The 23,911-nt window shown below is 38.9% G+C and overlaps 2 protein-coding genes across 6 annotated transcripts in view; both read left to right on the forward strand.

Moving 5' to 3' along the window:
* Window positions 1-12,652, forward strand: part of hipk3a (homeodomain interacting protein kinase 3a) — a 36,654-nt gene extending 24,002 nt beyond the window's left edge. The window contains exons 4-16 of one of the 2 annotated variants that reach the window (XM_039647825.2): window positions 383-502; window positions 624-710; window positions 1,803-1,987; window positions 2,078-2,237; window positions 2,338-2,461; window positions 2,850-2,971; window positions 3,121-3,236; window positions 3,328-3,489; window positions 3,729-4,025; window positions 4,453-4,599; window positions 4,694-4,950; window positions 6,760-6,890; window positions 8,153-12,652. In XM_039647825.2, the coding sequence (XP_039503759.2) occupies window positions 383-502; window positions 624-710; window positions 1,803-1,987; window positions 2,078-2,237; window positions 2,338-2,461; window positions 2,850-2,971; window positions 3,121-3,236; window positions 3,328-3,489; window positions 3,729-4,025; window positions 4,453-4,599; window positions 4,694-4,950; window positions 6,760-6,890; window positions 8,153-8,581 (2,337 nt within the window). In that variant the 3' untranslated portion in view covers window positions 8,582-12,652. Of the gene's footprint in view, window positions 1-382; window positions 503-623; window positions 711-1,802; window positions 1,988-2,077; window positions 2,238-2,337; window positions 2,462-2,849; window positions 2,972-3,117; window positions 3,237-3,327; window positions 3,490-3,728; window positions 4,026-4,452; window positions 4,600-4,693; window positions 4,951-6,759; window positions 6,891-8,152 lie in introns of both variants that reach the window. The other variant, XM_089127389.1, reaches the window with a different exon arrangement.
* Window positions 12,653-13,463: 811 nt separating this feature from the next.
* kiaa1549la (KIAA1549-like a) overlaps window positions 13,464-23,911 on the forward strand; it is a 50,377-nt gene continuing 39,929 nt past the window's right edge. For all 4 annotated transcript variants that reach the window (XM_039648070.2, XM_039648072.2, XM_039648071.2 and 1 more), the window contains exon 1: window positions 13,464-14,057. In XM_039648070.2, coding sequence (XP_039504004.2) covers window positions 13,856-14,057 — 202 coding nt within the window. In that variant the 5' untranslated portion in view covers window positions 13,464-13,855. The remainder of the gene's footprint in view (window positions 14,058-23,911) is intronic.

Genomic DNA, 23,911 nt, shown 5'->3' on the forward strand with positions numbered 1-23,911 from the left:
CAAATCAGAGCTGGTTTTGCTGGTTCTTGTCGATTGATATCACTCTGTGCTTTTTTTCCCTTTTCTTTTATAGTATTTGAAATATTTGTTCCTTCTGAATACATTTGAGCCATATTTATCTTTTGTAAGCACTAGGGTTGTGATACAAATATACTTGTCAGACAAAATACCATTCTGAATGGTTCATTGGTATTTTGGCACACAATTCCCCTGCTGCATACCACTCATAGGGACCTGCCTATTCCTGACCAGCCTTATCTCACATTACTTCCTCTTGGAATAGTGGAAAACTACCATCACCATCTTGTCATGCTTTGTAAATCAAAGGATTTTTTTTACTTGTTTTATCAGAAATCCACTAATATTGAAAACATCTCTGCAGATTCGTTACATCTCTCAAACTCAAGGGTTACCAGGTGAGCAGCTTCTGAATGTGGGGACGAAGACGGCCAGATTCTTCTGCAAGGAGGCCGATTCAACGTATGCAACCTGGAGATTGAAGGCAAGGGTCCATTTCGTCATAAACAGCATAGCTCTCTGGATTGAGTTACTGTCTGCTCCGCTTAAAGTTTTGATGTGAATTTCTTATGTAATGACTTCAAACACACTTCCTGTTTCTGCAGACGACTGAAGAACATGAGACTGAAACAGGACTGAAGTCCAAGGAGGCGAGGAAGTACATTTTTAGCTGTCTGGATGACATTGGACATGTAAGACCTCATTAATCTTGCTTAGCTTTAGAATTGTGGAATTGTTGCATATGAAATCAAGAAAAGTATACATCAAGAATAATGTTGAGAACTTAATTTATAATTGTTGTTGTTGATCTTTAGTAAAACACATATCAGTGACGTGATGGGTTTTAACTTCATTCAGGAGATTTTGGGTAACTGCACAACTGACAGATGACTTTGAGCGCACCGCCAACGGTGTGTGTGTTTAACCATAGCGACAAAACCACCTTTCGGATCCTGCACTTAAAGGGATACTCCACTTTTTTTGGAAATAGGCTCATTTTACAACTCCCCCAGAGTTAAACAGTTGGGTTTTACCGTTTTCGAATGTATTCAGCCAATTTTCTGATATTTAGAAGAATATCTGTAACCAGACAGTTTCTGGTCTCATTGATTTCCATAGTATATTTTTTTTCCTACTATGGTAGTCAATGAGACCAGAAACTGTCTGGTTACTGATATTCTTCTAAATATCAGAAAATCGGCTGAATGGATTTGAAAACGGTAAAACTCAACTGTTGAACTCTGGGGGAGTGGTAAAATTAGCCTATTTCCACCAAAAGTGGAGTATCCCTTTAAGCTTATAATTTCATTTTTAAAAATATAATTATGTATTTAAAAGTTGCAGAATGGATTCATTTTGGAGAATTCAGAATCTGCAGAGATAGGCAGGCAAAGCAAAACAAAATCTTACAAGTTATTATCGTCTCGACTTGGTCTGTCTTGGTCTTGCCTTGGTCTCATACCCTCTGGTCTTGGTCTAGGTTTAGGCAGTCTTGACTACAAGTCTAATAATAAGCAAAAATAATTAGTTCTAATAATTATATAAAATAATAATATAGTTAATACATAATTATATAATATTGCATATCCTAATTTAATAATTCATAATAATATTTGTTTTTTAATAATATTTATTTTATACAATAATAATAATAATGAACGTTATTAATTGCATAATAACAGCAATAAAAATTATTATTATTGTGTGTGGTAGAAGTAATGATGATAATTGTTTTTTATTGTTTTAATGTATTTAACTAATTGTATTTTTTATTCATTTATTAGGTAAATCTTGTGCTTAACATGGAGGGCTGTGACCAGTTGGCGGAGAAAGCTGACAGGAGAGAATTCGTGGACCTGCTTAAGATGATGCTGATGATTGATGCCGATCAGAGAATCGCCCCTTCAGATGCACTTACTCACCCTTTTGTCACTATGCAGCACCTGATGGATTTCCCCCATTGCAACCAGTATGTCCAGACATTTTTAATAGCAATTTCATGGACTGTTGTCTATTTTGTGTGGTCATTCTCGAGTAATCGTTTGTGTGTCTCCGACAGTGTCCAGTCCTGTTTCCACATCATGGATGTGTGTCACTCAAGAAGCATTTACGATACTCTCAACCGCAACAAAGCACCCCCACTCATGAAGCCTGTGACTCTTCCAAGTGCTCCAAATATCACTGTCGCCTTCAACAAAATGCCATCTGTCCACTCTCAGGTAAAACAGCATGCTCTGAAAAGTGCTCAGGGTTTAAGTGCAAGCAAGAAGACAACGACAGATTTTTTTCTGAGATTAATCTATTTACCTCTCCATTTAGACTCTGCCGCCGTCTGCTCCACCTGTGGTGCATCCTGGAATTCCCATCCAGACAGGAAGTTCCCAGTTTGGGTGTAACGACTCCTTTCAGCAGGCGCTCATTCTATGCCCTCCTGCTCTTCAAGGTACTGGAAAATTCACATTCTAGTGGGATGCACATAATAATTTGAACTAGGATTCACAAAGGCACTTTTAATCTTTAAAAAAAAAGGGCAAATTTTGACAATTTGGGCAAAAGTGTTGTGATTTATCTCAATATGACTATAAAATTATGAATTATAATTGTTCTCTAAAATGAAATGACTAATGTTATTATTACTACTACTAAATTAAAATATTCAGCAAAATAAGAAATATAACCATTATTTTTAATAGTAATTGTTTTACAATACAACTATAAAAAAGACAATTCTTATATTCATGCCTGTCTTAATGTTTTCATTTTAAAACCATCAGGATTTTATTTAGGCAGAAACCACATCGAGACGTTAATTTGGTTGTTTGACTCTACAGGAATCCCTTCAAACCCAAATCAGCCCGGAGGATATTCGGTTAGAATGGAGAACACTCTTCCTCTGGTGACCCAAGCCCCAGCTATTCAGCCCTTACCCATGAGACCAGGAGTTATAGCACAAGTAAGTGCCTATTTCACAAGATACTGGGGAAAAAATAATGGAAATCAGCCAAGGGTTGTTATCCACCTTGACGTACCAGTTTCGATATTCAACACGAAGCAAGATGCATTACAAAGGTTCAGCATTGTCCTTTCTTGACCTTTCAGCAGCCGTGGTCCAACAGAACTCCACAGATCCTAGTGCCAGCTTGGCAGCAGGTCCCACCACCTGCTACGAGCTTGGCATCCGATACAGTCGTTGGACCGCAGAGGAGAGGAGACTGGGGGTAAGATCATCAAGAAGGAGCTGAGCCTTAAAAAACACGTGCTGACTTGACCTCTTGAGCATTTCGGTGACTGTCGTTTTCTTTGTTAAAGGAAAGTGCGGCCACACAGCAGCCATTACAGTTCGGTGATGACCCAGGCTATTGTTCCCAGCCAAATGGCTGTGTCAGCTCATCAGCCTATAAACATTGGCATCGCTCATGTGGTCTGGCCTCAGCCTGCATCTAACAAGAGGAACAAACCCAGCCAGAACAGGTGAGAACAGCCTAGAGTCATTGGCAGGGTCTCAAAAAGCCTGCGAGATGCCTTGGCCTCTATTTGAAACTTATGATACTCTTGTTGGTTTAATTCGGTTTTGATTAAATTGATCTTTTTCACAGACTGTGACGCACTTCCAAAGCTAGTAACATAATTTTATTTAGGGGGAAATGATCCATAACCTTTAGGCAAAAGGTAGAGTGGAGATAAATATATTCATTCTTCTTGTTTTTTAGGAGTATGAATGTCTCGCACTACACAGACACACAGCCCTCAGTGTGTCCGTCACCAAAGATGGCGAACAGGATGGCGAGTGCGGAGCAACAGCAGAGTTCTCCTGACAGAGCAGTACAGGCCCAAGTGAAGCAGGAACCTGAGCAGGTGAAGGAAGAGGGCTGCTGTAAGGCAGCAGTGGCCAATCAGCAACGAGAGTCTATCATCATCAGAGAGTCGCCCAGTCCGGTGGTTAGCGTTATTAGTATAAGCAGCAGCACAGATGAAGAGGAACAAGCACAGAGGTGCTCTCTTAATAAGTGAGTTTAACCCTCAATATGCACTTGCGTTTACAAATCAACACACATCACTGTCCGAAAGTCAATTTTAATGCATCCATGCTAAATAAAACAATTCAATTGTTTCCAACAGAGAAGTAGTGTATGTTCAGTATTCAGGCCAGGGTGGTGGGAATTATGTTATGATTGGTTAATTTATTTGCAAATAAAAGAAGTAATTTGCATATAGAAGCCTTAAAGCTGCATAAGAAAAAACACCCTTTTTAATTTAGTGAGAGGTTTTAAATGGTTTTGTATCGCTAAATTATGTTGTAAAACATACTATCATAGTGAAATAAAATGCTTGTAAAAACACTACTAGAATATATTGTCAGTAGTGGACTTTAATTCTGTTTAGCTTGCATACACATGGCTCTTGTTACTAAATTGAATGACATGTGTCTGACAGGTGTAAGGGCAGTCCAGAGTGTGAAGCATGCACAGGCTCTCTCAACATGGAGCGAGTGTGTTCCCTCAGCAGTCCTGATAGCAGTCTTAGCACCAGCTCCTCAGCCTCGGCACAATCCAGCCCTTCTCCATGCAAAAGACCCAGCAGGTATGGCGTTTTATATTCAACACCAGTAGAACTGTGAGGTGAGGTTGAGTCTGTATGTATTTTGATGTGCTTTCCCTCCTGTGCCCTACTGCAGTATATCAGAAGATGACGGCCATGAAAGTGGGTGTGAAACAGTAGACGGCTCGCCCCCTTCAGACTCCTCCCTAGGGCCCCACGACAGCCCCTTCCCCGAAAGACATTTCCTGACCAATCAGAACCAGAACCAGGAACCCCAGGCAAGGCGTGGACACCCTGACACAAGGCTGAATAAACCTGCGGTGAGGACCGTGGTGGTGCCGCCCATGAGAGTGCTGAACAATAACCATCACCCCAACAGTGAGCACCACACAGGTATGGACTGGCCATGTGTTGAATAACTCCCAATTGTAGATCTTCAGAAATGTATAAAGTTTTTTAATAAAGTGAAACCTTAGTTTTCTTGAAATTATGTTTTGGGTTTGATGCAGGCTGTTGATTATTACAGGAAATCATTTCAACTTGTCCTTTAGATTGCATAAAAGCAACACAAAATGTAACTGTTACTGTGGAAGTCTATGGGCCATTGAATTAATCTGAGCTGAAGCGTGCGTCATCTCAATCAACCTTTTATCTTTCCATGCTGTTAAAGTGCTACTAAAAGATTACTTCGCAGATAGTTACACTACCATTTACAATTTTGGAGTTGGTAATTTTTTTTTCACTTTTTTTTTTTTTTACAAAGGTACCTTTTAGGAAAGGAAAGGTAATTTATTATACAATTTCTTAATTTAAATGACTATAGTATTATTATAAGAGTAAATAAAATGCATGGTGGTGTCATCTGGCGCTAAATATAAATGTTTAACCGTTTGCGAAGCCATCTCGCTGGTGATTTGCGATGCATTCTGTGAACTTTCTCGTAGCCCTCCGTTTGGCGTGTGCCTCTGAAAAATCTGTTATGTAGCCCTACCCCTTCGCCCTACCCCTCAATTTCAACAAGAATCGATGAATTCAAGGGATGAATTGGGATTGAGCCTAAGACTTGCTTAAGCATTGTCTGTGAATCTAGGGGATAATGTAAAAAAAAGTTAAACTTTTATTCTAGTGCTATGCTAAATATACTTCTCTTGTATGTCCATTATAACAAAAAAGTTTGTCACTAAATTAAGGATGGTCAAAATAGTTTTCTGTGCTATCATGCCTCAAGAAACTAAATAGAAAATTGCTCAACTTTTGTCAACCCTGTAATGGTCCTTTGTCTTATGTAGGTTAATGTACAACTGTTTCTTGAAGTGCTATTTGCATCCCATTTACATCCACAGCTCAGGTTTTCACATGACTGTGTGGTAAAAATATAAACCGACTTGCTTCATTCCATACTGTTGAACAGTTGCTGTTTTTCCAGTCTAAAATTGGGCTATTAATACAAAGTTCCTTCTGCACAACCAGTTTTTTTAGTGTGGTCACAGCCAATGTCTACTTTTCAGGTCATAGGAGAGAAACAGGAAGTTGTCACAGAGGCTATCGCAGGTGATTATGGGTATAACGTGCACTGCGACCCTGTGTCTTGTGCGCGACATCCCAGTGTTGAGTGACCCTTTCGGTTTGAGCTCCCTCTCCCATACCTGTGATCTTTTCATTCCTGTATTCATTTTAACTCTGCGTGTTGACTGGCCTACATTTCTTTACTTGTTTTTTGAAAAAAAATTCCCGGCCTCCCCCTTTCGTATCAAAGCATATCTTTCCTGCTTCCTACGTGGAGCCAATGCTTTGTTTTCAACGCATGCTATGAAAGAAATATTGCTGGAGTGGTAAACTCTTTCAGAAGCTTCTCATGGCACGTTACCCTTTTGGGGTGTCCATGGAAAGTTTGAGGAGAGTTTATGTTTTAAATATATTGCTATCTAAGTTTATTTATAAGTTGGTAAGTCCTCAGTTTTTATTTATTTATTTTTTTCAACCTCAAAGTTTATACTTGTTGATTTTGATGTTTAAATCACTTTCTTGTGAACAGAACGTCAGCCAATTTCATTCGTACAAGTTGCAGTTCTTGTTCCAAACTGCAAACGTTTATTTCTATTAGCGGAAGTTTTGCATTTTAAGTTTAGTTATCCTTCTTTCATTTTATCCCTTTTATCTGTTGATCACTCATTTTTTTTTGGTCTTTTCTGCTTTCTGCAGTCTTCGAATCCTCCTGCCAGTCCAGAGGTCGCTGCGGCCCAGGACGACTGAGCCACCTTTCCACGCCCACGCTGCCCCGCCAGCAGAAACTGAGCTCTTCATTCCAGCCACAGCCGCCAGGCTTTGGCCAGGTCTGTCGGTTTTAATTCTCTTTGACTTTTCTCGGTAATACTGTACAAATTGAAAACGTAGAGAAAAGCTCTGTAGATTATACTAAATTAATTATTTAAAGGGGTAGTTCACTTTGAAATTAATTTTTGATATGTTTTAGCGTACCTCAAGGGCATCCAAGATGTAGGTGTCTTTGTTTCGACAGTATTTTCAATTTTGATATTTTTAGGTCAAACCGTTCTTGTCTGTCCGTCATATAATGGATGTCTATGGTCACCACCTCAAAGAGCATGCACAGAGAAGTCCAAATTAAACATGATTTAATGACTTGTAAATGTAAGTACACATTGATGGCCTAAGACACTAAACAAGCGGTTTGTGTGAGAAAACGAACAGTATTTATATCGTTTTTACCTCGTGTAACCACAGCCATGTCCAAGTGATTGCGTGTGTACGTCACTCATTGTTTACACAGATTTCGGAAGTTTTACCTTTCACTGTGAAGATCTAGACATATTTAGATATACAGGAAATCACGATGGAAGATGATTTCGATATATCTAAACATTTTTAGTGAAAGGTAAAACTTCCTAAATCTGTGTAAACAATGAGTGACGTACAAGATGTATGCCGAAAAATATCAAAAAAACAAAGACGCCTACATGTTGGACGCCCTTGAGGTAAGCTAAAACATATCAAAAATGAATTTCAAAGTGAACTATCACTTTAATAAAAATGAACATTGTGAATGCTGATGTTGAATGAAACCATACACTCAGTCTGTTCCATTTAAGATTCAGTGAAGGACCTTATAAAATCCAAAATTGGCGTTTTGTGTCTTAGTTCAACTGTTAATTTTTTTAAACAAACAAAAAGCATTTTTTTTTACATATCTAAATATCTCATCCTGTGCTACACAGATTTGTCCAACCAAATGCTTTAGAATGAGTGTCCCACCCACTAATAATGGCTGCAATTGACTACCGAGTATTTAATTACATTTTTAAAAAACTTCCTATTTTAAAGTCAGCATGAAATGTTACCCTATATATTTGGTAAATGCATTTTATAGATTTTATTGTGAATGTTTGTCCCTGCATGTTTATTTAGTTTACTTTTTTTGACCAATCAAAATGTCTACACAATCTCCCAGTAAAAATAACTTAAAGACTTCTCTAATTTAGTCCGTTTTAATAGGAATTGTCCAAACCGTGAAGTTAATGAAGTTGATATTTAAAATGTTGGAACAATATTGACATCATTATGTTTCGTCCCCGCTCAGGTCCAGCATTACGGCTCTTGCCACAAGGAGTGGAACGGCAACTACCGGCAGCCGCGCAGACCGCAGGCCTTCATCCCACCCACGGTGCACGGCCACACCTTCCCGCTTCCCCATGGCAGCCCCACACACTCGGCCGCCCACCCACCACCTCCCGCCCTCCTCTCCTATCCACCTTCCGCGCCCGTGGCCCACCTCTTGCCTTCACCCTGCCCACCACCGGGCCCTCGGCCCGTCTTGCAGCCTGCCTACAGCCTGATGCACCACCAGGGCATCAGCGTAGGCATCAACCACAGGCTGCTTCCCTCCCCCACCCTGCTCCCGCAGGGCCAGTTCAAAGCCCTCTTTCACCCCCACTCCTATGTGGCGTCGCCCGTCTACGCAGGCTTCCCCCTCAGCCCCAGCAAACTCAGTCAGTACCCTTACATCTGAGCTGGAGCCCGCGGCAGCCACGCGCACGCAGCCGGCACTGAGCCGCGCCATCTTTCTTTTCATTTCCTTTCCTCATAAAGTTTGACGATGATGCAAATCAAGCTTTACAGATATCATGGAGAATAAAACAAACAAATGGATGCGTGAGCGAGCGAGTGGATCTGAACACAACTCGCTTTTAATGTGTTTTTGCACATTTGATACAACAAAATCCCTAGTCGTGAACCCCTCGGCGGAGGGCCGCAGCAGTTCCCCTATGCTATTTTTCGATATTGCCTTCTGACGTGTGTATTAGACACAGTGACTCTCGTTCAAGCCATCCCTGTCTCCAGCGTGCGTGCGTGCGAGTCCCCCTTGTGGTGACCCGGTGTTACCCGTCTGTATTTTTCCGTAGTAGCCCCATGCTCTTCAGTGTTAAGTCTCTCTCTTTTAGACCGGTGTTGAAAAGGTTCTGTCGCACTGCATGTCTCTGCATGGGCAAAAACCAATGTTGGACTTCAAAAAGGGGGAGGGGGCTTTTCACCCTCAGTCTATATGTTGTAAGACTTGCTGCATTGAATCCTTGGGGTTCAATAAACAGTGCCTTAAAATACATGTTGTTGCAAGTTACCCCGAGTCCTACAGTACGTGCAGTCGTGTGCGTGTACCGGACTGCAGCACTTGAAACATTTTCAATCGTTATTTGTGATTTTTTTATATTAGGGCTGTTTCATAGATCTTTTCGTTTTTCGAGCTTGGTGCGATTGTGTATTCGTTGACTTGCATAATCTCTACTTCGGTGTCATTTATCATTATTTAATTAATCTCTTAGGCTCTCGACAGGAGTTTTTGTTCGGAAAGCGGCTTGGGCGTCGAACCAAACATGTTTAAAACCGTCAAAATCTCACCCGATTGGCTATTTACGCCTGCCGAATGCATGATCGGGCTCTTGATTTCACCTTTCGTACAGGGCGACGTACAATGTGTTGTTTAACGCCTTAGATGATTTGCGCATTATTCTGAAGCGATACAGTCCTTTTGCGTGTGGTATTTACAGGTGGATGTATTACGCTGAGTGGTAGCAAAGTTCGATTTTTCGAGTATAACGCGCTTCGCCGTAGCAGAGGCCGATGAACTATGTATAGTTACGTTTGAGTACTTTCATATTTGATAATCTGTTTCTAATCTAATAGTATTTACACTGTTTAATGAAACTGCAATACAATCCATAGTTTTCGGGGTGTGTGTTTCGTTTTCTTTCCATCAGTTCTATGTTCATTTTAGAGTTAGAAGTGTTATCGGTGTTGGACTTTGATGATGATGTCGTATGGTTTCATGTTTGCTTTGTGCAGATTTATTCAGTATTGAGTATCCAACTGTAAAGTCTATCATTGCTGGAGTATTCAGTGCTTTATATAAGACGAGAGTTGATCGTGTGCAATTTTTTTTCATAGATGCATGTGAAAAGATTGGATCTTGTATTCCCTCTCTCACCATTTAATTGCTTTTTTTGACGCTGGCTGTTTTTATTTCATACATTCCGTCAGGGAGAAATAGCTTTTTTTTTTCTGTGTGAATTTCTTTTCTTTTTTTAGATTTGAGTTTTTCATTAGGTGCATTCTTTCATTATGATGCTTTCGCTACACCAAAGACAGTAATTCATTTCTTAAGCAGAGTAGCTACTGTTTTAGCGTAGACCTCGAACGTAGTGTAGTTGAGGCCGTATTTAACAGAAAAATCTATGTAAAAATGTTGAGGTTGATGTTTAGCTTTTTCGGGCAAGTTATGACTTTGTTTCATTTATTCTTGAATGTATCATAGATAAGCTGCTATATACTGATTGCCACTTCATAATAGCTGTGAAATTAGATGATTAACTTTGTTCTTAGCCTTCTTATTTTTATATATGTCTAATTACCTTGAAATAGAAGTGAGATGATTTTTTTTTTCTTCTTCCGTTTGTTTGTTTGTTAGTTTGTTTTGGGGTTTTACCGTACTGTCTGGCATCAGAAGCATTTTAATGCCTCGCTCTGTTTTGCTTTCTATTTTTTGAAGTGTCATTGTAACTACTGTATTGCAAGTAATGGAGATTTGGGGTTTTGTGTGCGTGGGTTTTGTATTTTACGTTTCGTTTGCATCAGTGTTTTATCTGTTGTTATCTTGGGGCTAATCTTACGTATTAGATGCATATTGGTGTATATCTATCTTAGTACGTATATTTGCATTTTGTTAAAGCATAGCTTGCAGGATAGATTTAACTTTTTTGTTTTAAGTATCGATATAAATTCTGTATTCAATGACCTACTCATCTCACCATTTCAAAATATTAATTTTAGTAATGCTATTAGCACTCGATACGTTTGATAAGCTAGACAAAATGTAGGGTTGGGCAAAAAAAAAAATCGCATTTGGGCGTCTCATCTTAACGACAGTGCTTAGAATTGTTTGTTTTTTTTTTTTTCATTTCAATTCCCCCCTTATTATAATTTTACATTGAAATGCACACAAAAAGGTGTATCAGGTATATTCATGTATTGAGAAACGAAAAGAAAAAAAAAACACACGATACAGAATGCACGTTTTGCTTATGTTTTAAGGCGGACTGTTCGCTAACTCTAAAAACCAGGAGTTATTAGGGCACCCGTTCTCATTTTGTTGGCGATTCTATATAGGGGTGTTCATTCTCGCACCGGTCCCTGCTCTTAAAAGCGAGCGACACTGCTTTAGTGCCTTTGAAATGTGCTTCAGACCTTTATATCCCTTTTTCAAACACTGCCTCCCAGCCTCTTCCTCGCTTTCATGCTTGACCGAGGGATGAAAGTGTAACTGCAGTGTTTGATAGTCATAACTGAAGTGCTGTTACCGACCAGTTGCTTAAAAGTAGATCGTAATCCTGTTGGATAACCTGATAACCAATAGCGAGTGTAACTTGATACTCATGCAATGCAGTAATCACCTGTACGGTGAAAAAAATGGATGTTTGTTTCTCAAAATGGTGGAAAGGAAATCCAATCATGCTTGATTAATTTATATTTTTATGACCAACAACAGCAAAACAATAATGAAATGATATCAGGGATTGTTGTTATTATTATTATTATTATTATGCTGACTAAACGCCCAAGACACGGTTTTCTTGTATTTGGGAAGCTTTACATGATACACTGTGAATGTAAATCACCATTTGTAAAGTAGAATGAACATTACCCTTTGTTTCACAGGACGTGATCAGAATTTGTTGCTTTAGCATAGCCGACTTCGTGGAGATACAGTCCAAAATATGGTGTTGTACCTCGCATTATGACCCTATATTTTATATTTAGCATGTAGCACTAGAGATGAGTATTAAATTGCTACTCATGCACACGTTATATGAATTATTTTCATTAATTCACTGCAAGTAAACATTTACGAAATGTTTTACTTCTAACAAGGTCTACCAACCCCAACCTAATAAGAGTGAAACTTGGCGTAATCGTCAAGGACAGAGGGATCTGAAACAAAACTAAAGTTGAAATGTCTTTTGAAACTCCCAAACCAAACAGTTTTTCTTTTAGATCTTCTTGTACAGTTAATTCAGGGTCCTTGTATTTGTCATATGTGCTACTGTGTAACACTTGCCGTAGGATTTGGGTTGGATTGCTTTAGATCTATTTTTAACTCCTCTGCAGATTATATTTTAGTAAAAGTTAAATCTCACTGCAAGTTATCGGATAATATTTAGACTTAAGAGCAAACAGACTTGATTGACTAAATCTGAACTGTTACTGTTTTCATATTTGTACAATTTTTTTGTGGCTTTCTGATTTCTGTTTGCTTTTGATTTCTATGCTACATTAGTTTGCCATGTAGCCACTGCACTGTGCAATATTCACTATATGAGGACTGGGAACCTTTTTTTTTTTTTTTTTAAATGTAATGTCTCTTACAGTTTGCGGTCGTATTTCTCTCTAGTTCTCAGTGATTTATATGTGACCAAGCCTTATGTACTTTGTCACAGAAAGCGGGTTTTCCTGGTGACTATTGGTGAGTGTCAAATTAAAGAAATTATGGTGTATTTGTCAAAATTCACTTTGAATTAAAATATATATTGCTGCGGGCACACAATGTTTGTTTGTCTTTATTTAAAGAAATCTGAAAGACAACTGAGAACATGAAGAATGTGTTCTAGCTTGGAGGCTTTTTGTTTGTTGAAAACACTTGTTTAAAATTTATCATCACAAATTAGATTCTGAAGATTATCGAAATGACTAATTTACTTTTTTTTTTTAAATATATTATATTAATTCTATACAAAAATATAATCTTGTACCAGGCCACAAAAACTTAAGTTGAAACTGAAGAAATTGCGCCATCATGCGGATGGAATCACACATTTTGTATGACGTTTTATATCGGTGCTTCCGGTTGTTATGTAACAGATAGGCCTACTTATAAGTAGCCTATACAAGGACATTTATTCTGCTAAAATGTCTTTATTTTAATACTCGGTTATTTATTTGCAAATTAAATTATTGATGTAATTCCCATACATCGTCCACTTTTAGTTGAGTAACTTATAACAAATGTATATTTTAATTGTAACATTTAAACTTAACGGATTGTTGTTACTTGTTTTAACTATGAAATTAGTTAAAAATTAACTGAAACCGTCATCACCTTGCTTTATAGATATTTAAGATTACATTATTATTATTATTATTTTAATGATAGTTTTGCTTTAGATTATACGGTGGTATATATTTTACCAGTATAAAAAAGAATGATGTATAAAATCGTAAGGAATTTCGTAGAATTTCCCACAACAGCAGACAGCATGATGTCGATGGACAATGTTTTTATCTGCCCATCCATGAGCAGCAGTCATCCTCATGTAAACCCAGCAGAGGTCGTCTTCCTCTTCATCAGTCCTTAACGCGCCTGCCTCATCACCAGTTTGCCTGCATACACTCGCTTGGAGACGCGGTATTTTTCCCAATCAAAAGCAGCCGATTTTCCGTCGCAGCATCATTAATTTAATAGCGGGATTATAGGATTGACCCTCATGGATTCCTATGCTGAATATTCGTTTCATGAAGCGTGCTAAATAACCTGCTGTTATAATGCGCGCGTGATTGATGTGGTGGTCACGGATGATTCTGAATGCGCTTTGCAGACGCATCGCCTTAAAGTTTCAATGCTGACATAGAGCAGAAAAACAGTGGAGAGAAGACCTCAGTCTAAGGAACTGTAAAGGATAGATCAAATGTCTTTTTCGGGACCTTTCGGCCTATTGCTGAATTTATCTCTAGCCCGATGGCCCCAAGAAATGCGCGTAACGATTTCTACATTTTGGGCTCCAATTGCGGGAATGGCAACGCTGGAACCCAAGGCATGTCGGAATGGATAGGCTTGTCCTTATGCCGAAAATATGTTGGCCTGGACGGTGTGTGGATCAAGTGTCTGATATCTGTTGGAATTACATTGCTCCTGGTTCCGTCCATATTTGCCATAAACGGTGAGATATTTTGGGGTTATTTTGTGGACAACCTGTTTGAGTGTCCAGTTTCAAAACCTTTCTGTTGTGTTTTTATGTTAAATTTGAATGTCCTTAAGCTGAACGTTTGGATTTCGAATAGTTTCAAACGAACTACATTGTTTGGAGGTTAATTGTTAAACGCAATGCGGAATAAAAACGGTCTTATGGAAACGTTATCACATTAAAATACAGTCCGACCATTTAACCTACTGTTTGTTTAGATCTTAACCACTTGTGTGTTTGTTGTGTCTGTTTCCTGTGACCGCTTGCGAACAAAACAGACACTCCAACACCTCTCAGACAAAAACAAGATGCAGGTAATACATCACTCTAATCTAAAGCACTTGTGTATAAACAGCATGTGACGTCTGACCAGGGCATTCAGTGCTGCAGTGCTGTGCTGTCGCTCCTCAGACGGTTTCATTCATTTTCAGTTCTTGGTGATTTTGCGCAAAAATTACCAAGTGGCTGAGGTGAAGAAATTTGGAGATTGTGATCCATCTCGAATCTTTAGTTTACGCCAAGGATTCGAAATGCTTGCTAAAAGTTCGAGAACGATGGCTGATTCGTTAGGCTATCGTTTACAAACATGATGGGATGTTGTTCATTCAGTTCGTTCCTAAACGAAATGTGTTTTTTTCAGTTTCCTATCAACATAGACATATAAAATATTGTATTTTATATGTATATGGTTGAAAACGAGATGTTTTTATTAGTTTACTAGGTGTTCCAGTGAAGGGACGTAGGACTATTATTCAATAACCAATTAAATATCTCTTTTACACTCGAATTCTATTGGTTCCTGCTAAAATCAGTCTTTAAATGGAGGGAAACAGTCACGTGGTTTAAGGTCAAAAAACGACTGCGTTTATTGGTGCGTTCAAGTCCTCCTGGGAAAATCGTACTTACGAGTTGGAAAGTCGTGTTGCGGCATGTGTGTTCAAGTCACTTTTATCAAGAGCCCCTTTCACACAGAGAATCCAGAAAATACACAGATAATGTGACCTGCCATTTGTCCCGCTAATCTCTCTACTGTGCGACAGAGTCGCGTGGTTATGACGCAATCGTTAGCCTACTTTTACAAAAAACTGCTTCTACGTGGCCATAACATAAGCTATAAGGTAATGGAGCATTTTATACATTGTCGTGTTTCTTTAGAAATAAATAATGGACAAATGGAGTCTTCAAACGCCTCAGATGTAAAGTTATTCGCTGTCAAAGTGACGCCAAAATGAATGGGAGTAAATGGAAATGCTAACGCAAGTGAAGTTCTGCTACAAGATGGCGGCTCCCGGCTGGCTTCAACTTCCGGTCAATGGATTACCATTACCATGGATTACCATTTATGATGCCTTGGGTTCACGTGAATATTAACGATAAAGGGTGCGATGTGCGTAGTATAGCGCCGTTTTGTCATATAGCGTTCTACGTGACGCTAAAGGATGAGAACGGGCTGAATTATCACAAAATAAACCAGCTCAAGGTAAAACAGCACCCCTTCCTGTGTTGTTTTTTTTTTTTTGCCACATTTTACATTTATTGGTTCCCGTAACATTCTGAGAATGTTGTTTTATGGATTAAAAAGTCAAATGAATTTGGCTTTCAACAAGAATAACGGCAACAGTGCCATCAGATTTAAAAAAAGCAAGTATTCTAGAGACTAGAGCCATATAATATACTTGATTCTCAGTCCATATCAGTGACAGTAGCCGGTTGCCTTCTGTTGAAATATATTTTTTCGTTGAACGTGTTTCTAATATTCTTGACCTTTGACCCTGTCACACTGCAGATGTTTTCATCCTGAAAATAATACTGGAGTGTTGAAATGTCTGGTCCATCAATATGGCACTTTCAATTCTCTGTTCATGCTGCAATGTATCAGTAGCCTGTGCCTGAGGACCAGAATAACATTTAAACAAAAAAAATGATTTAATTTGTGTAAACAAGTTCAGCGTTGATGATGTGAACTCGCTCCAGGCATGATGGCGCTTCTTAAACATCTGAAATACAGATATCGAAAAAAGCAGATTAGATTTTCTAAAGCTAGAATTACAAGATAAATACATTTCCAAAGCTAGAATTACACCAGATTAGTTTTATGTGGGCACACAGACATGCGTCGGTCTGGACCATAGGCTTAATACACAGAGGTAAAGAGCCTATGCCTTCTCATTCATAAAACTGCTATTGTCCTTGTTGGCTTTGAGCTGGGTCTATGGCGCATGGCCAGACACACTTGTGGCTTGCTGAGGATGAGGCATCTCTCCTCAATGCCCCTACAGTGATGATTCTGCTAGTCAACAGGAGCCTGCTGTGCTATGTTGCCATGGGAACTGATCTACTTTTTTTTTTTTTTTTGACCAGAGTGGAAAGAGTGAGTGTATTACCAAGAATGACAGTGATGAACTGCTCCGTTTGCTTTTCAAAGGCCTTTTTGCGGCCTCAGACCTGCAGTGACTGGATTCAGCAATTAGTTGAACCTAACTACACTGGATTCATGCTTTAATTGACTATTTTATGGCGATGCGTTGTCACTTGTCAGTAGAAAGGTTGTGTGTAACACGGACGGAACCAAAGCCAAGTTTTAATGGAGTAGGCATAGTGTTTTTTCCACCCGTGCTGTGTGTGTAATTATTAAAACTGGAGAAGCAGATCTCTCATTGCTCTTTAAGAAATCTGTGGTGGTTTATTCTGTAACGCGCATTATAAAACCTGAACTAGTCAAACTGATCCCATCAAAACATTTGAAGCATCTTTGCAAAAACCCATCTGTTCTCCCTCAAGAGAAAAAAAAAACATGCTATGATGACAACTGCGGGAGTCTTTGATTCACAGCCATGTACGGTTGAAATGACTGAGAACAAAGGGAGAGCTTTTTACATTGTTAATACTGCCATTAAAATGGTTTACAACATAAAAGACTTTAGGTTGAAACAAATTATGACATCCCTGTGACATATTCATATGGTTAAAGACGAGGTTGGCATAATATTATTTACTAGAGCTCTCAATCGTTTTTAAAATTCAGTCGGATTAATTGCATCATATACCAATCAAATAAATTGCATATCAACATTTGCTGAGAAAGCCCTCATATGAAGATAATTTAAAGACATTATTGTGGTATGTATATTGTTTTATTGTAATATATTGTTTATTTTTATGTCAAACAATACATTTTTCTATGAATAATGGGTTGAAATTATTTACACAACACTCTCAGAAAAAAAGGTACAAAACCTGTCACTACCTTTTCAAAAGGTAAACTTTTGTCCATTTTAGGTGCTAATATTACATTTTAAGTGTTAATATGTACATTTTAGGTGCTAATATGTACATTTTAGGTGCTAATATGTACAAATATGTACATTTTAGGTGCTAATATGTACATTTTAGGTGCTAATATTACATTTTAAGTGCTAATATGTACATTTTAGGTGCTAATAAGTACATTTTACTAGGTGTTAATACGTACATTTTATGTTCTAATAAGTACATTTTAGGTGCTAATATGTACATTTTAGGTGCTAATGTACATTTCAGGAGCTGATGTCCATTTTAGGTCCTAATATGTACATTTTAGGTGTTAAAATGTACATATTAACATGTAATGTACATTAAAATGTACATATTAAATTTAGTACATTTTTGGTACTAAAATGTACATTTTAGGTGCTAATATGTACCACTAAGGTACCAATATGCAGCCTTTGGGTACAAAAGTGTACCTTTTGAAAAGGTACAGCCCAAGTGACAGCTTTTGTACCTTTTTTTCTAAGAGTGAAAGAATGTAGAGTATGTTAAGCTATTTGGGTTAAATTAAAGGTTAGGTCACATAAGAATGTAAACTCTGACATTAATTTCTCACCCTGTTGTTTCACAGATGTCAAACACTATATATGGTCATTGAACAGCATCAGTGGAGGTGAAAAACCTACATAAAGAGCATGGTTTTATTACTCTAAACCCTTTTAAGCCTTTTGGCTTGTCTTTTAACCATCCATTTTGTTAGTCTTTACACACTCGATAGAATGACGTTAGAGCCAACTTTGTTAGCACCAGGATTCGATCAAAGCCTGCCAGGAAAAAGATGCTGCACACACCACAGCTAGTGTTGAAATGCAATATCATATTTGAACTAGTAGACGTTTGGCGTCTCAAACAGAAACACAATTACAGTTTCCAGTAGGACATGATTCAGTCTTCATAATGTGTATTTCTCTCAGTCTAATTACTGCCACTAGAGTCCTGAACCAGTTAATTATCTGCTGATGTCAGCGATGACCAAAGCAGCTGATCTGCTTCCCTGACTGACCGCTTTCACAGCTGACATGTTCCCATTTCCGACAATTCCATGCTTCATTAGTGAAACAGCCCATGTGAAAGTTGATTATGTCGAGTCTGAGGCGCTCACTCTGTTTCCATATATACAAAAGGTTATTTTCCCCTCCATTCTTTTTTTAGCACAGTTTGCTAATAGCCTTGCTTGCAGGGCCCATGCTAATTAATGCGGGTGCTAAAATCCATAACCCCAATTCGACATTACTCTGCATACCAAATTGTGATTTTGACCCTTGCCTGGGACAAACTTAATGCTGTTTTGTTTGTGGTAGTTTTAGGAAATAACCATATTGCAGCTATGAGTTCAGCAGCGACAACTGTGACCGTGTCATGATGAATGATCAGTACAGAGCTTTGACAAGCCGTTTGCAAACAGCTCATCTCTAGAGATGAATGACTTCAATCAGGGTGCCCACCTTCTCCTCCATCTTATGATGTGGCATGTGAATTCAGGAGCTTTGGAGCAAAAATTTTAGAAATTGCTTTCCTTGGCCGTTTATTGGTCCTTCTTTATACGGTAATATGAATTATATAGTCGAGTATACTTCCACCATTCATAATCTAATGAGTCTCCATGAGTCTGCCCGAAAATGTGTTTCGAGATCACCCAAAATGTCCGGGATTCGGCTTTTGCGTTCTACAGTCGCTATTCATCATGTTTACTGTGGCGAGCAGGACGAGCGAGGGCCGTGTGGAGAATGACGTGAGGCCGCTGGTGTGATTAACTTACCGACACCTGTGAGACGTAAGTTACTGGTCTCGTATCTATCACGGAGGAGCGGGAATTTTCTTAGCGATGTTAAAACGCACATCACCCGATCACTTTTTTAGCGTTCATGTAAACACTACAGTCGGATTCACCAATCAGAATGAATTCAGTTAGATTGAAACAAAAGCTGTGCATGTAAACAATGAATGGCGACAGCAGAAAGCAAAAGCTGAATCCCAAAAAAGCTGAAGGACGGTAACACCTCAAGTTACTACTCGGCTTTCTCCACAGAACAAGAGCCTGCTAGCTTAGCTTCCAAAAAAAAAAGATGGCTGACACTATGTGTAATCCCAATCCTCTATAATGCATCCGTCTGCATGTTCAGTACCTTCGTCCATATTTTCATAAAGTTTCTGCCGGTGAAATCAAACACACTGGCACTGATCTGTGATTGGTCTGTTCGCGCATTAGGTCCAACCCCCTATGGGCGGGCTTGAAAGGGTGGGAACTGGTGCTTGTGGTCTTTACAGAAATCCCCCCCTCTTACACTTCCTCCTACAATTACGTAAAATTACGATTTTTGCGTCATTGTAGGAGGAAATGAAAAAGATAAATAGCAGATTTATCTCGTCTCGTGGGAAATGAGAGAGTGTTGTACGACCATTCAATATTATGACTGGGTTTCTAACAATGAAAAGCTTAAAGGACAACTCCGGCGCAAAATGAACCTTTGGTCTAATTACACATTGTTACCTAGTCAACCGTTATCTGAGATTTGTTTTCATGATTGCCGAATATAAATAGTTTTATCTATAAAAACAGTTTAGCCTATAACGCTAGTATAACGCTATGGGGCATAGAGTAATGACAAATAAAAATCGCTTGTTATTACCACTAACAAGGCTCAAAATAGCCCCATGCTAACACGGTAGCATAATAAGGGTCCCTACATTCAAAACGAAGCATTGAGAACTTTGTCAGTGTCCATACAGTTTAGTAAGAAGATATTTTATATATACAGTCAACTTCGTGAAAACAGGAAGAAGCCATCTTTGAAAAATAGTCTCTACCAGTCGATCTACGAACGCCGATCCAAGTGCGCTGAACTGTGCAGAATCTCATATGGTCCGTTGTTTCCGGAAGAAACACAAACACGAACCATTTTCTTCTCTTAAGTATGTACACGTAGCCTACTGTTCACACTCACCTTATCACCTTATTCACATCTCACCAGCGCACTTGGATCGGCGTTCGTAGATCGACTGGTAGAGACTATTCTTCAAAGATGGCTTCTTCCTGTATTCGCGAAGTTGACCGTATGTATAAAATATCTTCTTATTAACCTGTATGCAGACTGACAAAGTTCTCAATGCTTCGTTTTGAATGTAGGGAGAGGCTGGATACAAACTGGAGATGATGTACACTATTTACCAGCAGGAAAGCACTGTGCATTATAATAACACTGTTAAATGTAGTCTTTAGCAAAAATAAAAATAATATATTTTAACAGCAGCCATAACATTGATAATAATATCAATCCCTAATGTTTTGCATTTATTATACAGCTTCTCGGTCATGTATTGCTATATAACAGCTCTCTTGTTTGTCACTTGCCTATGAGGACATCTGCTATAACACAAGCCAGTCATTTTCAGGTCACGTGCGTCGAGCTAATACTTAGATCCAACCATCTGATGCCAATCGTCTCCCTAAAAGTGTCCCTTTGCTCGGAGCTATAACAAACAAATATGTTTTATTTAATCTGTTTTGTTAATGAATGAGCAGATTATGATGTCCATTATCCATGCCATAAACCAAAGAGTTATTGTTTTGCTCCCTCACTTTGATCTATTTTGCTTAGATCAAGGGATTGATGCTGACCCCGTCCAGTTGAATGCACAATTCAGAGAGCCGGTAATGAAATTGAGTGCCAGCTCTCACCTGAAAATCTCCTCAGGCTTATGAAACAAGGTTTATGCTGCTGGGGAGGGGCTAATCTGGTTTGTGAGCACATTAAAGGACATTAAAGGGTCAATAGATGTATAAAGAGAGACATCACTTGTTTTATGAGCTTTTCGTATAGCGTGGATGTCGTTGATTTTAAAATTGTTTTGATGTTTTTATAGGGCGCCCATTTTTTTAGAGGCATTTATCCTGCTTCAAAGCTCCAGACAGGCTCAGCTGTGCGGATTTCTGTCTGTCTTTTGGGCCTGATCAAAATCTGTCCTCGTTTTACTCAACCACTGTTCATTTACCTGGAACTCATAGCTGTGGCCTCATTTGACTCTAGAGGTCTTTGAAATCTAGTCAAAGCGTTGTTCCAGCAAAAATGCTGGAAAAAAGATATTCTGAGCTAATTGGGCATGTGCATTCGCATAATTCTCTTTGTGCTTGTGGAATCGCTTGCGTAATTAAATCAGGCGGTCGTCTTTGCTCTTGATGATAGAATTGCCATATTCGATTTAGATTTATTTTATTGTTAAACTGTTTGTTGCCTTCCCATCTTGAAATAAATGTACTCCGCTTTAAGTTCACACCTAGAATTACACACATGACAGTGCTCATTACGTGAGAAAAAGGAAAAGATTTGCATTTTGCATAATGAACTCTGTCCTTGTCCAACCTCAGACGTCATCAGCTTTACCCTTAAAAAATCCCTTAGGGAAAATGATGCCATGTAAAAGGAATGGGATTATCTATTTTTGCCTTCAGAGAAGGCTGATGTTATGTGGCCGTGTCATGTTTGCTATGCTAAAGCCCATAATATTCACTGTAATTTGCATGCAGAATGCATATTTTGAGGAATCTCGGTTGCTCTGCTCTGTTCCCTTGGGGTCAGATTGGCTTGAACATAAGAGATGGTCTGGAAAACTGGAAAAGAGACTGGGGCACATTCACTAAACAGCTGCGCTACTTTTCTCAGCTGTTCTACCAGCAATCCAGTTTAGGCTATAAATGCACAGAAATAGCACTTCAGCATGAGTGTTTAAATTAAGTCATTCTTTTCAGGATTACACATCTTTTTTTTTCTTAGTTTAAGTCCTATTTTTTAGTCCTTTTAAATTCATTTATTTTAGTCAGTGTTATTCGAAATTAAATTGCACCTAATTTTAGTAGACGATGATAACTTTTTAGTCATCAAGAGTGCGAATGCTAATTATTCGTGTTTTAGTGCATTGCTACAGAAATAAGTTAACGTTTTGACAACATGACTTTAGACATTCTTTCGTTCACACTTTGTCATTTTGTGCAGAGTAGGGTCGTCAAACGCACCGGTTTGATGATACCAGTCCCGGTAGTACTACCGCCATTTCCGTTTCCTCGCTCATTTTTTCTGCTTGCATATTCCGCCATGTAAATAGCAAATCCGCCATGGCACGAGCGCAACTGGCTTTTAAAGGGAATGGGAGATGAGACTCTGATTGGTTAATTGCACATTACGTTCAAAAATACACCCCTTGCTCATTAAGAGAATAGCGCCTTCATGCGCCTGGTACGCCGACCATTTTCCCGCCATTAAACTAGCAAAAGTGGATTCGGACATGCGAACACTTGCGCTGTGCACTTTAGACCATGTGCTAAGATCATTAAAATCGGGCCCAAGATCTGTGGTTAGCAATACCATTACGTAAAGAGACTCGGTTTTATAAGTACATTTTGAAAGTGTCATATTTTTTAAAAACGTAAATTGCTACATAAAGACTATAACAGTTGTTTGGTTCGTTAAGCAAGTAAACTCACATTCTTTAAGTAGTTGTTCTTTTTTTAGTAACTTGTTTAGATTTAAATAAAAACACAATGGTGCTAAAATAACAAAAAATGTCGACACTTGCAGTACACTCAACTTTGGGTCAATCTTTGGGTCTACATCAAGATTTTAGGTCTGGGAACTCATCATTGACAGGGCTCAATCCGAGGGGCGGGATAAACGGTTGTCTTTCAAATTCTCTCTGCACGCAATTGCGCTATAGCGCTACAACCAATCAAAGCAACGAAGAAGGAGACGACTGAGTACCATGCGTTTTCCCACCAGCGGAGCAAGTTAAACTTTTACCGTATCCAGTTGTCAAAACTCCGAACACATCTTAAAAAAAAAAGACTCAAGTGCCGTTCTTTGTTCTGGTTTCAAAGAAAAGCTTAAGTTCAAATCATCCAGAGTAGCGGTCAAAGCCGAATCGAAAGACAGCTGTTCGCCAGCAGAAGCCATTTATTGTTTTCAAGTAGCAGTGAACCGTCGCAACTCTGTCATCATTATGTTAAGCCCGCCCGCCGACTCTATACATGATGTGATTGGCCAGAGCAGAGTTTGGTTTTTCCAGCTAAAATTTCTATGGAGAGTTGCTAGACCACACTGGCTGCGAAACAATTTTTGCTGCCGCTAGGGTGCGTCTAGATTTCTAGGCTATAGGTCAAATATGGACAAACCCAGCCATCGGGTTACAGTACATTTTTTAATTACATTTTTAACCCAATGTTTGGGTTTGTTCATGTTTGACCCAAAGCTGGGTTAAAACAACCCAGCATTTTTAGAGTGTAGGCGCTACTTATTCTTAGCAAACCATTGAGAGTGAGACACTCATTCAGTTTTAATGGGGTTTGCAATAAGCCGCCTTGCCCATGAGACTCTTGAGTCAAGTGCATCAAAGGTGTCCTGCACGAGCTCCTGAATATTACAACATATTCCGGAAGGGAATAAGGAATCTTTTCCACTCTGTGTAAAAATTTATATCACTTCCAGTCAATGGCAGAGGTGAAACTAACCAGGTCTGACACTTGTGTAATG

Source organism: Pimephales promelas, chromosome 25 (assembly GCF_988280905.1).
Source record: "Pimephales promelas chromosome 25, fPimPro1.hap1.1, whole genome shotgun sequence".
Classification (NCBI taxonomy): Eukaryota; Metazoa; Chordata; class Actinopteri; order Cypriniformes; family Leuciscidae; genus Pimephales; species Pimephales promelas.